Below are 13,567 nucleotides of genomic sequence, written 5' to 3' on the forward strand. Positions count from 1 at the left end.
GAAGAAAGGATGAATGATGACTGTTGTGCTTTGACCACATAAGTATACTGTTCCATCCAACAACCTGTTCACCTGATGAGCATGGACTGGCTGAAAAACATGCTCTGTGTTCTGGTATATGTTGGGAGAGGTAATTGCTACTGAGTTTTGTAGTGCTTGGAGGACTTCCATCTGCCTTTATGTAACAGCATAAAAGTTCATAGTGAGTAACAAATGACTTTTGGTAGATATTGAGCGGCATTATATAGTTTAATGTTATTGCATTCTCAGTTCTGCATTAGTAAGGGTACTACTGAATGTTGATTTTGATTGTATTCTCGACTGAACATCCAATAATGCTGCTTTAATGAAAACAGCTGTTAGATCTGTTCTTAGCAATGTGTTTCCCAATGCCATTCATGTGACTTGCATACCGCATGCGCTGAACCTCATCCTGGAAGAATGGCCAAGACAATTTGACAGTTTAAACAGCATAGTTGCTTCCATAAAGAGGTTATACTGCCAAAGTACCCTGAACTTCTTAAGTCAAGATTTAATGAATTCAGGCATGTTCAAAATATTTGAACAGGCTACAAGCTCAAACAGAAACGACACAATTGGTGCAAAAAAATCTCTGCATAGCTCCCAGTGCAAATAGTGGCAATTTATTATAGGGCAAGCTCTGGAATTTATGAACTGGAAGTTTTCATAGGAGACATTTCAGTAAAACAAGAATAAAGCAGAACAACAGTTGGGTATGTCTTAGTGTACTCCCGTTGAAAATATGTTTTGGTGATCTTCAATGACCTTGGACTGCATGTTCAGTTGGTATGATTTTTCATTAATTTATAATTTTAATGAAATGTAATACAGAAATATTTTCCATCATTTCACTGAATTTGGTTATGTCAAATCAGGCACAGAACAATGCAATTTTGTGACTGCACAATTGTAGCCACACTACTAGGCTCAAGTGCTGTGTTCTGAAATCTAGAACTGATTAATTAGCGACTCTACATTTTGCTAATGAATATCTGAACGAAACCTGGACTGTTTGCTACTGTGAATTGTAACAGTGTTCATTATTAGACACCTGTATAGAAAAAGAAAATCCTTCTGTCTCTCTTCTGTCTGTGTCTCTCTTCTGTCTCTTTACACTCTGTAATGGAAATATGCTTGCATTCCTGGAATGTGTCTATTCAAATGACAGAGTCTAATACAGACCCAGTATGTGAATAGATGTTCCCTGGACCTCATCATACACTCAAATATGTATTGTTTTCTTCTATAGATTTTATCATTTCGTCTTCCTTCTAGAAAACAGCAATAATGCTATCTATCTACAAAGCCTACATGCAGTGTTTACTTCAACAGGCAAGCTACTTTCTGATGGGCAGATCCTAATAAAATTTACGGGACTTGAATAAATGTAGCTAGCAGAATCAGTAGAAGTAATTGATTAACTCTGTTTTAGAGAAAATAATCTCTAATATCTTAGACTGCATTTTCAGTAATACTTCCCTAAAAATTAAGGACAGCACAGAAAACCCAGCTGAACATAGTTTTGCATACAGTTTTGGAATCTCTGTGAAATAATTTTGCTGTTTAGATGATCTCCATTGTATAACGGTATACACATGGATGACAAACCCCACTAGAGAGCTTCCTGCTCACATTTTGACTCTCTTGCTGCCAAACACTGGTCAGGAAGCTTTTTTTCTTCTTTCTGTAGGCTCTTGTAAGAGTTAATTTCAGAGGAAAATGGAAACTTTATGCATAGTTTAGATTGTGATTGAGTGGAAGAGAAAGAGGAAACCCAAATAGTCTTTCCCTCAAAGTGCCTTTTCATTTTTTAGATGTATACTACTTTTGTTTTCCTGTTTTTCAACTTTTAAAGCCATGTTAAAGCATGTAAAAACATGGTGATAGGAACCTGTAGGAAAACTGTCAGTACTTAATTTTTGTTCAATATGTATGATATGTTTATGTTTCCTTTGGGTGTGGGTGTCTTTTTCCAACCTAAGAACCAAATGTGTTACAAAAACAGATGTAGTGAAAATAAACAAGAGAAGTCTCATTTCCTTTGGTGAACAAAGTTCACAATTAGCTTGAGTGTAATTTTGTGTGTTGTACCCTATCAAACAGTTTTGCTGACCAAAGCTTGCTTTCTTGGATTTATCACAACTGATAAAAGATCTGTGATGTCAGACAAGAATTTAGCTACACAGAAAAGGGGGAAACAGTGGGTCAAATGTAATAACATATTCTAGATGTTATTCCTGCCAACAATTAATGGGGAAATTCATTTTATGAAGCACTGTTTACAGACTGACATCTGGAGAACTTCTCAACTTGGATCATTTCCAGTGTGTAGATTTATGTACTGCTATTCCTGCCTCTTTTCCCCCCCTTTTCCTTAAATATTTCACTTTTCTGATTTGTACCATTCACTTAATTATGAATGAATGTGAATTATTCTGCTGCTGTGATATCTTTTACGATTCTAGGTGCATAAAATTTTTAAATGTTTGCTAAAATGGACATTCATTCAGTGGATACTTTTTGAAATGTATGCAGAGATATACAAGAATTCAAGAGGTTTTTTTACTTAAAGTAAAAGTTCTGTCTGGTCTCTGACCAGAGAAGTCAGAGTAGATACCCTCAGTAGATACCCTCAGTAGAACCCCTGCAGTATGAAATTAAAAAGTTTGGAGTCCTAGCAGGAAAGGTTCTTTTTTCAGGTAGCTGTCCTTCTGAGTTCTAAATGTTTTTGAATCATAAAATGGTCTACTGTGTTTTAAATACTATATTCAGTGGTGTATATTTGTGCCTTATCCAGTTTCTTTTTTAGTCTAGTGAAAGCTTACAATTTACTTAGAACCGTTTGGGTTCTTTCAGTGTGACGGTTGTCTTAGTGAGGTCTCCACTCCTTTCTTCCTGTGGGGAATCATAGCATGTTGTCAAGGGTATCCATCGTTATCTTGAGGATGGGTACCTGTGCCTATTGGAGCAAGAAAATGGAATTTGCCATTGAAGAAGCGGATACCACTGATGCAGGTCAATGTGTAGATGAGGGTCTAGTCATCCTACCTAGCCCTAGGCACCTGAACAAGCTAAGGGACATACTTCAGCAAATTTTAGTAGTTCCTTCAATTAGAAGGTAATACTGGTATTAGAAGAGTAAGATAAAAATGCGGGGGCACAAAGACCTCGAGCATGTAAGCCTCATTGCCTCAAAAGAGTAAAAATATCACTATTATATTGCTTTCTTGTTTGGTCATTCATTTAAATAATTATTGGGACAAAAGTCCTGGTGAAATCCTGCCCTACTGAGAACAGTGCACTCAGCACATGGAATGCCTTTATGAAACGATAGTATTTTAAAAAATAGTTCATAAGGAACAGTTATTAATATCCTTGCAGACATAAGAAATAATTACTACTCTTAATATTGAGGCTGATACTATTGCTCTGTGCATTCTGTCTACATTTTCCTTTTATGTGAAATAGTCTATCATTGGTAACATTTCAGTCCTCACTATTCTCTGTCAAGAAAACAAAGGTATGGAAGAATTGAATTTTGCTTTTAATTTTAATAACTTCTGATAGTATCAGATGACAAGGAAATCTTAACAAATCTTTCGCATCAAAATCAACAGCAGGAAGTCTTGCTTCCTTTCAGAAAGTAGTGTGTTGTACCTAAGGGCAAATAGACCTTTTCTGACCATTATTCAGTTACTATCAACATTGGTGACTAATGAAAGATTTTGGCATCAAAAGCCATCAATTCTCAAGGCTATGTAAAATACTAAATTTCAGGTTTTAGAATGAACGTTGTAAAAGTTTTTATTTCCATTTAGAAATTCAATATATGCTAATTGACTTGGTGAGTTTTCACTCATGCTGTTAGTAAATGTTATAAAAACTTTTAAAATGTATGATGCCATTCTTAATAGTTCTTTTGTGCAAGAAACTTTAATTTTCTATCCTGTATTTACAGATTACTATTTAATAGGGTAGATTTTATCTGAAGAATAAGAATGAAAAATATCTAAATTGTCTTTTAAAGCAGTGGTTTCCATTTCATCAAGTCTCATAGTTTACATTTTAGTCACAATTTGCAAATGGGAACAGAAGTATTAGTTTACTGATATTTATTTTCATTTAGGGTGTAGATACATTTATATTTAATACAATGTCAGACATTGGCCCAGTGTTACAGTATTTTTACATGAAGACATTTTTCTAATTTCCCATTTTCTCCTTCAGTTTCATAGCAGGTATCCTAAATATCTGAAACCGTCATGGGTCATAAGTCTGCACATTGCTCATATGTTCAGTCCTAACCTTCCTTTCTAACGGAAAAAATTTGCTCTAAATCAAACATAAACCCCATGATGCATCTTATATTTTCTGTCAGGGTGTACCTGGAATATAGTAGCTTGTGTCTTTCGTCTTCCTTAGGAACGAAGGATGCTGTATCAGTTCTTCATCTGGTAGGACTGAGTGTTTTCACAGGATTCACTGGAGCTGCCGTGCTTTACCCTAGCTAGACAGCATGGTACATCTCTGCAGGACATCATGTGTTACTTTGCCAGTGCTTCTGAAACTGCTGGGGAAACTGCAGCTCTCCTACTTGGGAATGCAACCTTATTTTTAACCGTTTTACTCAGTTTGTAAGGAGAGAATAGCCTGTGTTGCTGCAAATTGGATACACTGGTTATGGGGCCTGGAGCAGAACATTTCTTTTCAAAATAGAACAACTGTGACATAAAGGTGAAAAGTCTGTGTGCTCCATTGGGAGTTGATGTGCTGTTTATAAACATGTGCTTTCAGAGCACAATAGATAAGTACATGGATTTGTTTGCTTGCTAGTGGTGATCCTGGGAGGGCTACGGGAAAGAGATGCAGCTCAGCTGTGCACTGTATTGTTGGCAATGCATGTTTTTGCTGTGGAACAGTGACACATCCTCCAACATCCTGATCACAGCTGTTTCGAAATAAATGTATATCAACCTATTCCACTGCAAGCTACTGCAGCTATCTTCAGGTGATACTACTACTAGATTATCCATCTCTTCATATTTTAAACATAGGCATTTAAACATGCTTGCAGAGAAAGCTATAAATCATTGTGTTCTTTAATGAACTACTCAAAAAGCAATATTGCAAAATACAAAGAATCTATTATGCTATGCATCCTACAATCACTTTAGTAAGGCATTGCCAGTGCAGTGTGTTATTGGACAGTGAAAGTGTCCCTGTGTTTCTGTATCTCTAGCACTAAGTAATAAAAATACTGTATTTAATAGCCCATCCAAAAAATACCATCGTGTCATTCTCTGTGGCAAGCTAACAATCTTTGTAAGGTTTGTTGACTTTGTAAAGTTATTTCATTCACACTTAATTACTTTTATTACAAAACGAGCTCACAGTAATCTGATCTTTAACACAAATCACATTATTCCCATCTTTTATGTGGAACCATTTTTACATATTCTGTGGTCTTAATACATTCAAACGTTTTTCAAACCACCATAAGTAGTAGAGAGAAGTCATTAAGGCATAATCAGCCTTCTGAACAATGGTAATAGTTTTCTTTAACAAACATTTCTGTGAAGTGAAAGTAAAGACTATTTCAGTTTTATATGTTCCTGTCAGCTAATTTATCACCTCTTTTCCTTAATTATGCACTGGTGAATTTTGTTTTGTTACATAAACACCACATTAAGGTTCTTCCATTTTCAACTAGGTGGCTGTACTACAATCCCAGAGTCTGATTTAGAGGAAAGAACAGTTATACCGGGCTCCACAGCAACGTTTCCCAGTCACGGGCAGATCGCAAAGCAGAAATCCAAGCCTGGTAAGAAAAGGAAAATTGTGTTGTTTTCCTTAGAAGCGTACAGCTCGTCTTTTCAGAATGCTTGTGGACGTATGAAACAAATGACATATTTCAAGCTTTGTTAGCATAATTTTCAATTTTTCTTGCGATAATAGAAGAATGTGTAGGATTCTGAGTTTATTCAGCTTCTTCTATCAAGTATAGTTAAACTGTAGAGATCAGTCTTGGAATTAAATAACTTCACAGTTGAAAGGTTTTGTGCTACAAAATACTTGCAGATTCTTGCAGGTTTTATTCACGACCTCTTCCACAGAGGCAAAATGAAACTGAGGACATTTTGGTGTAATAAAGGCTTTTTTTCCTGCAGTATGGTGGTTAGACTTTGTGGCAGCTGATTAAAATATGGTCTTATCTTTTGTGAGGAGACTTCCTAGAATTTCAGAAAAATATTATTGGATATAATCAAATGAAATTATACTGGCTATAAAATATGCTGCATACAGTGATGACACATTTTCTGGAAAGACTTCATGCTGCCGGGAACTGTGATATAGTGTTAACGTATTTTAAAAACAGCACTGTAAAGTAGTGCATTGCAGTTTAATAAAGTGCCTGGTAAGCTCTCAGGGTTTGACTGCAGCTATTTCCCATTTTGTTTACTAAGTTGTACTGTCACTTGTCTTTCCCCCCACCATTGTTTGATTTTTTTTTTCCTGTAATATTTATTTTTAAATGTACTTGAATGTCGTTTGTGAATCAGATGTGTTCATTATAGATGTGTGTTGAAGTTAAGAGCAGCAGCTTAGAGGTTGCAACCAACAATAGTCAGAAATAGACAGAAAATTCTTATACATCTGCAAAAAAACAGTTGTGTGTTTAAAATGCATTCATCTGCTTGCTTCCCCAGCTATAACTGTTGCACAGACAGGCAGGGAGTTGGAATATATAGTTAATTGCAATAGCAGAATTTACATTAGCAAATTTTTAATAGTGGGCAGGGAAGAAGGATATCTAATGCAGCAATGTATAATAATACCACAGTGTAACTTAAAACTTCAAAAGCAGTATCTGCTCACAAAAACGAACTGAAAAATCCACTGAAAGCCTAGAGCTCTGACTTTTCTGGAGTGCTAATTACTTGCAGTCCTCATGGACTTCAGGTCATAAGAAGAAGGGAAGCTGTCAACGTTGAGATACGTATAGTTTAACCTTTGTCATCTGGATATATTAAGTACCCTCCTGGTAATGGAAAACTATATCGTCTCTCTGATGTAGGATACAATCCTGATAAAATTCCAACTTCAGGCCACTAGAGCAATAAATCAAGAACATATGGCAGGCAATCCCTCTTCTTTGTCTGATGCTCCATTCTTCTGATCAAGCGTATATTTGTTCTTCAGTAGATAGTGTTCTGCTATGTTTAAATAACCTTGTTGCTGAACAGACTAGGATGAGAGGAAAAGTGTAGAAGTGTATTCATGAGATCCAGAAACAGCAGAATGGGGACCTGCATATCCTACTGTAAGCCTATGATAAAAATTGGGACTTACATCATATAGCTGGCTGTTGTTGCTTTGTAACTATAAAAGGCAGAATGAAAACTCTGAAAGCTTTAAAAAAATCTTTAGGTTTACAGCCATGTGTTATACCAATGAATTTAATTCATTCACAGTAAGAATTGACTGCTATCTGCCAGTTAGTGCTGCAATATAGAGACTGCCTAGAATATCTGGCACTGAGCTGTCTGGAAATTCTAATTGCTACAAGTAAGAGCCAAGGGAGCTACTTAAACCATAAGGTAACACTAGGCATGAAATCACAGCATTGCAATGTTTTTCTGTACATGATATTTTTGGCCCGAGTTCTTGCTCGGGCACCAGAGACTGCAGCAAGACCATGGTGATTACAATGAGCCCTCAAAGAATATTTGTTGTGTCTTATGTATGTTTTTTATGAGTTTGCATTTCATTTAACTATGTCCAGTCAATATGAGAAAAAAGGGGCAAAACAGAGTAAAAATTCTTTTTCTTGATTCATCTTCCTTCATTTCCTGAGGGAGTTCAAGGTCAATTTTGATTATAAGTTGAGAGGTTTTCTTTTCTTTTTGTAGATGGCTTTTGTTATTCATATCTCTAGCTATAGAGGTAGCTTAATGGCAATGCAAAATTATACTGGCTTTAGAGAGGTTTCTGCGTTTAGCTAATACTTTTCATTGGGCTATATCAGCTGAACTGATATGCCATGCCTAAGCTTCTTAATGTTCTTTTACCAAAATATTCCCACAGTTTAATGACAGAGGTTTAAATAGATAAAAATAGATTGAGGCTACAACACCAAACAGCTCAAAACTGAAGAGAAAAAACAGGGTCTCTTCAGCTGTAATTTAGTACGAACATGGGCATGATGGCTGATATCCCTGTATAGGAAACCTGAAGAGAAACATGTCTCATAACAGATGGCATTCACAGAGGAAGATGGAAATCAAAGGAATAAAATGAGCTCATCACATTAGAATATTCCAAAAGATTCTGTAGGTCATATGAGAACTTCAGCTGAATGTGATGGACTACCATCCATTGAAATGGAGTGAGAAGTGTAGTTACATACTTGCTCCATCTGGTGCCAGACCAAATCTTAGCAACAGGATTTTGTACAGGTTGAATTCTATTAATAGTTATACACAATGTAGTGCAAAAAAAGGAAAAAAAAAAAATAAAAATGAAGTAACGAGATTCAACAAGGCTCAGTGCCGGATCCTGCACTTCAGTCACAACAACCCCATGCAACGCTACAGGCTGGGGGAGCAGTGGCTGGAGAGCTGCCTGGTGGAAAAGGACCTGGGGGTGTTGGTTGACAGCCGCCTGAACATGAGCCAGCAGTGTGCCCAGGTGGCCAAGAGGGCCAATGGCATCCTGGCTTGTATCAAGAATAGTGTGGCCAGCAAGACCAGGGAGGTGATAGTGCCCCTGTACTCGGCACTGGTGAGGCTGCACCTCGACTACTGTGTTCAGTTTTGGGCCCCTCACTACAAGAAGGACATTGAGGTGGTGGAGCGTGTCCAGAGGAGGCCAATGAAGCTGGTGAAGGGTCTGGAGGACAAGTCTTAGGAGGAGCGGCTGAGGGAGCTGGGGTTGTTTAGTCTGGAGAAGAGGAGGCTGAGGGGAGACCTTATTGCTCTCTACAGCTACCTGAAAGGAGGTTGTAGCAAGGTGGGGGTTGGTCTCTTCTCCCTAGTAATGAGTGATAGAACTAGAGGAAACGGCCTCAAGCTGCGCCAGGGGAGGTTTAGATTAGATATTAGGACAAATTTCTTCACTAAAAGGGTGGTCAAGCATTGGAACAGCTGCCCAGGGAAGTGGTTGAGTCTCCATCCCTGGAGGTATTTAAAGAATGGATAGATACTGTGCTTGAGGACATGGTATAGATGGACTTGGCAGTGTTAGGTTAACAGTTGGACTCGATGGTCTTAAGGGTCTTTTCCAACCTTGACGATTCTATGATTCTATGAAGTTGCCTTACTGGGAACACATGTATTTCTATATCAGAACAAAGGATAAGCTCTGATTTCTCCCACTGATACAGTGTGCTGGATTAGGACAAAACTCAAGCAGTTCTCAAAAATACAATCATAGAGGTAGAAAACTAAAGCAGAACAAAGTGCCTTACCTACTGAAAAGAAGTGTAAGACCTGAATTGCAAAGGTCTCAGCAGGAAGCAGTGGGAGTTCCTCACTGAGAAGGGAAGAAACAAGTCTTCTCAGAGGGGTGCTGTACTTGGACACCCTTGCTTATAGTTACATTGCTTGTGCATATAAATCTGGTGAAGAGAAGTCTTAGTGAGAAGGTTGGAACATAGAGAAGTGATGAGCAAAGGAGGAAGCCTCAAGACCAAGAAGAGACCTGAATTCTGTTCCAGACACTGCGAGCTCCCTATGAGTGTGTCTACATTATTACTGATGTGATTGCTGCTTGCACAGATGATGTTCAGTTAGTCTTGAGCAAGCTAACTCCAGTATTGCTAGCAATCTACCTGTGATAGTATGGCATTGAACCCTGGCTGTAGAATTTACCAAAACTCAAAATAAATACTCAACGGTTAATTTACACAAAACTCTTGCTGCTAATAAATATCTGAGCTTGCTAATCTCTTGCTAGTGAGATGTAGTATGTATTGTATGGAGATGACTGCCAGTCACTGCGTTGTATGCTAGTATGCTCTTAGGACATGCTGAGAATTTTCAGCAACCTTGTGAATTTCATGAGTAGACATAGACCTAGGAAAGAGGTCGCTGCCTTAAATATGTTGTATGAGCTATGCAAAGAACTGTGAGGGAAATGAGGGACTTAGACCTTGAAGACTGTGCTGTGCTATGAGAAAGTATGCTGTAGGGTAGCATCCTGCCACAGACTTGCAAGTTATCTCATACAAAATATTATATTGAGACTTTCTAGGCAGCTGCTAAGCATGTCAATGAGGCTTTTGGCTTTATTTGGAATAGTAACTTAGGATACCAGAAAATGGCATCTAGTAGTCATGCTGCAAGCCTGCAAGGAGAGAATGAATGTGAATGGTTCTGGCCCAATCACAGAGTCTCTTTGGAAGGGGAATTAATGGTTGTATGATGTTTTCTTTTTATTCATTTATGAAACAGTTCACACTGATTTTTTTCTCATTTATTTTTTTCTAATCCAAGTATGTTGTGATTCCATAGTAAAGAATGGGATCAGGTTCATGATATTTGGAAGTTAATGATATTATTGCAGTTGTAGGAGTAGCTTCTTGCCAACAGCTTTTGCTTTGAGTGGGTACAAAAATACTCCCTTGAACATTCTCTGTCCCAGTGAATGGAAGACAATTGTTCCTGCTTACACTGAGTCTGTGTGCATTGCGTTTGGAGGAGTAATGTTAGCATGATAAATCTATCCTGCAAACTTTGATCTCGGTGTTTTGGTTAGAGTGAGGACAGAGCAGTACAGATTTCATCATGGGCTGCACAAACCTGGTGGAGAGTTTGAATGTAATTTGAAGTTGACTCTGCTTTGAAGTCTCTGTTGTTACATCATTACTTTTTCCATGAGCTCACGGTTACAATACCAATGCAGATATGCTGACCTCTGCTGTAATCGCAAGTACAAATGCAGCGACAGCAGGCTCTTTAATATAGGTCGTGTGGACTTCCTTTCTCTTTGTTTTGCTGGTCCCGCTGTCTTCCATTTTCTTCTTGACAAGTTATGAATTTCTTACTGGAGTTCCCGTCTGCTTGAGTGAGTGGTTTGGTTTCAAGCAGAAGTTTGCGTATGTTCTAGAAGGTAACAGTGGAGACTTGCAGAACTCCACTTTTCAAGTTCTCCCTTGTACTTAAGTATTTCTGATGAAATGAGTTGAAAACTTGGTTTGTAGCAAATAAGTATAAGGAAGTTCTTGTACATGCTGGCTTTTCAGAGACATCTCTAAGGGATGTGGTGAACAACCTAAAACCAACTTTGAACAATTAAACTGTGCTAGTGATGAGCTTTAGGATGAAATAACATATATATGTATCAGGATATAGCCCTTTAAGTATTCTGTATTCCTCATATGCTACTGCTGCATGCTACTTACTATGAAAGAGAATTTCCTAAGATGTATTTTTCTAACCAATATTCCCACTGAATATTTTAGACAGAAAGGATCTGGTTGCTCTTTTACGATTAAAGAGTTTTGTGCTGGTAAATCATGAGTAACTCCGGTAAGTTGATGGAAGACGAGATGAAAAGTTAGTATGAATCAAAGGATGATTGGGCTGAAAAATGTATCTTTGGTTTTTTGGTTGTTCAGGTTTTTTTGTGGAACAATGGTGCCGATTACTTTGTAGTTTGCGTAGTCGTTCAGGATTTTACAGTACTGGGAGTCAGATTTGTCAAGTATCATGTCATGCAGCTGTTGGAATTTTCACAACTTGTAAGACTTGATTTTCCTGGCAGAATTTTTCACCGAAGATCCTGTAAATCTATCCTGTAAATGATCTATCTAAATGAAAAAAGCCTTAAATATTTAAGGGAAATGTTTGCCTGACTTTGCCATGATAATTCAGAGTAATCATTGTCTCTTCCTGAGAGAGCAACAGAGAGCATGGCCCAGTATTTACATTTGTTGTTTAAATACAAATATTTCTGAGAAGCTATTTATGAGACCAAATGAGACCAAAGGTTTGGCATTTACACTCACTACTGTGCTGCCACTGTTCTTAGTTAAATTCTTTGTATTTTGCTGTCATGCAAATATTTAGATGACTTAAAGATTAGATTTCAAAGTTCTCATCTTGTATGATTATATTTAGTAAAGTAAATAAACTTTCATAGTTTAATACTCATAGCATCTAAGACCAAAAAACCGTGTCAGCATTTATATTAATGTATTGGAATAGATTTTTTAACTGTCTTTAATTTGAAGCATCTGGCTTATTACTTTTGATTAAATACGCAGGCAGCTATACATAAATGACTGTGAGGTTGAGCTATAAACTCCAGTAAAACAGACATTCTGAGCCAAATTTTCAAAACACTCTCAAAGTTGCACCCAGACACTGCACAGCTGCACATCTTTTCCTACAAGTTTTACTTAGTGTATTTTATTTATTTTATTTGTTACTTTTATCTGCAGCATTGCATGACAATGTTCATGTAGATGTTGTGGGTGCCATTTAAGAGGGTCTTTCAACTTTATCCTTCTAATCAAAGATTGTCCTTATTATGCCTAGACAATTTTAGGAACTATCACATGATTCCAGCCCACAAGGATGCTTAGTTACACAACCTTGTGTAAACAACTCTTGTTAGTAAAAAAGATTGCAATCATTTTTCTTTAAAGGGTCTAGTGACACATTTAAATTTAGCTATGTGCTTAATTTTCCTTGTGAATCATAATTTACATGAATACACAGCTGTGTGAAACTGCCATCTATAAAGTAGCTCATCACAAAGTGATGTAATATAAGATGAAGTTTTGTGATAGTGTTTCATTTATTTGATTTTGGAAAGGAGTATTCTTAAACACTTGGCTTTGTACAAACAGTTAGATGGTAAAGAGCTTTTGGATATAAATTGTTGCCAGTTATCCACTGAGTCTTTAGTTTTTGTACTGTACTGTTCTTAATATTATCTTTTACCTACACAAATGAGCGGAGGCGTATCCTTGAATTTGTTTTGAAGGGTGTTTAAATATGCTGTAAAAACTCTAAAACAGGTCTATGAAAGATTTCTATTTGGTCTGGATCAGAAATATATTATTTATATATTGGACTAATAACTGTACTAAATTTTCAACATACACAATTAAGATACAGGTGGCCTTACTACTGTTATTGTAATTATTATCGTTTGCTACACTGGTAATCATTTGGATACTGATATTCTTGCCAATTACAGCAAAAGTATTTTCAATGTCCGTAGCCAAGGAATTAACTTTTTCAGGTTAGACAGTATAATAGGACAGAAATCAATCCTAATATTAATGGTATTGTACATGAGATTAAATAAAAGGGAAATGTATAAGTTAAGCTAAAGATCATTTCGGAAAAATGTACGTGCTGCCTGGAATAGGATTTCATGCCCATAATGAGCTTTCAAAACAATCAGTTGAATGAATCAGTATTGTTGGCAATGCAGACTTTTCAGCTGTCCATGGCCAGAGTTTTGAACCTGAACTTCTGTCTGAAGTTTCGTTACTACACTCACGACAAAAGTAAGAATAACAGGTCTGACTTCA

The 13,567-nt window shown here is 37.0% G+C and overlaps 1 protein-coding gene across 1 annotated transcript in view; it reads left to right on the top strand.

Annotated features, from left to right (window-relative positions):
- The window catches only part of BBS9 (Bardet-Biedl syndrome 9), a 304,975-nt gene that overhangs the window by 179,785 nt on the left and 111,623 nt on the right, over nt 1–13,567 (top strand). The window contains exon 22 of the mRNA XM_082327678.1: nt 5,732–5,842. Within this exon, the coding sequence (XP_082183804.1) occupies nt 5,732–5,842 (111 nt within the window). The remainder of the gene's footprint in view (nt 1–5,731; nt 5,843–13,567) is intronic.

Source organism: Platalea leucorodia (genome assembly GCF_965183815.1).
Source record: "Platalea leucorodia genome assembly, chromosome: 1".
NCBI classification, from domain to species: Eukaryota; Metazoa; Chordata; class Aves; order Pelecaniformes; family Threskiornithidae; genus Platalea; species Platalea leucorodia.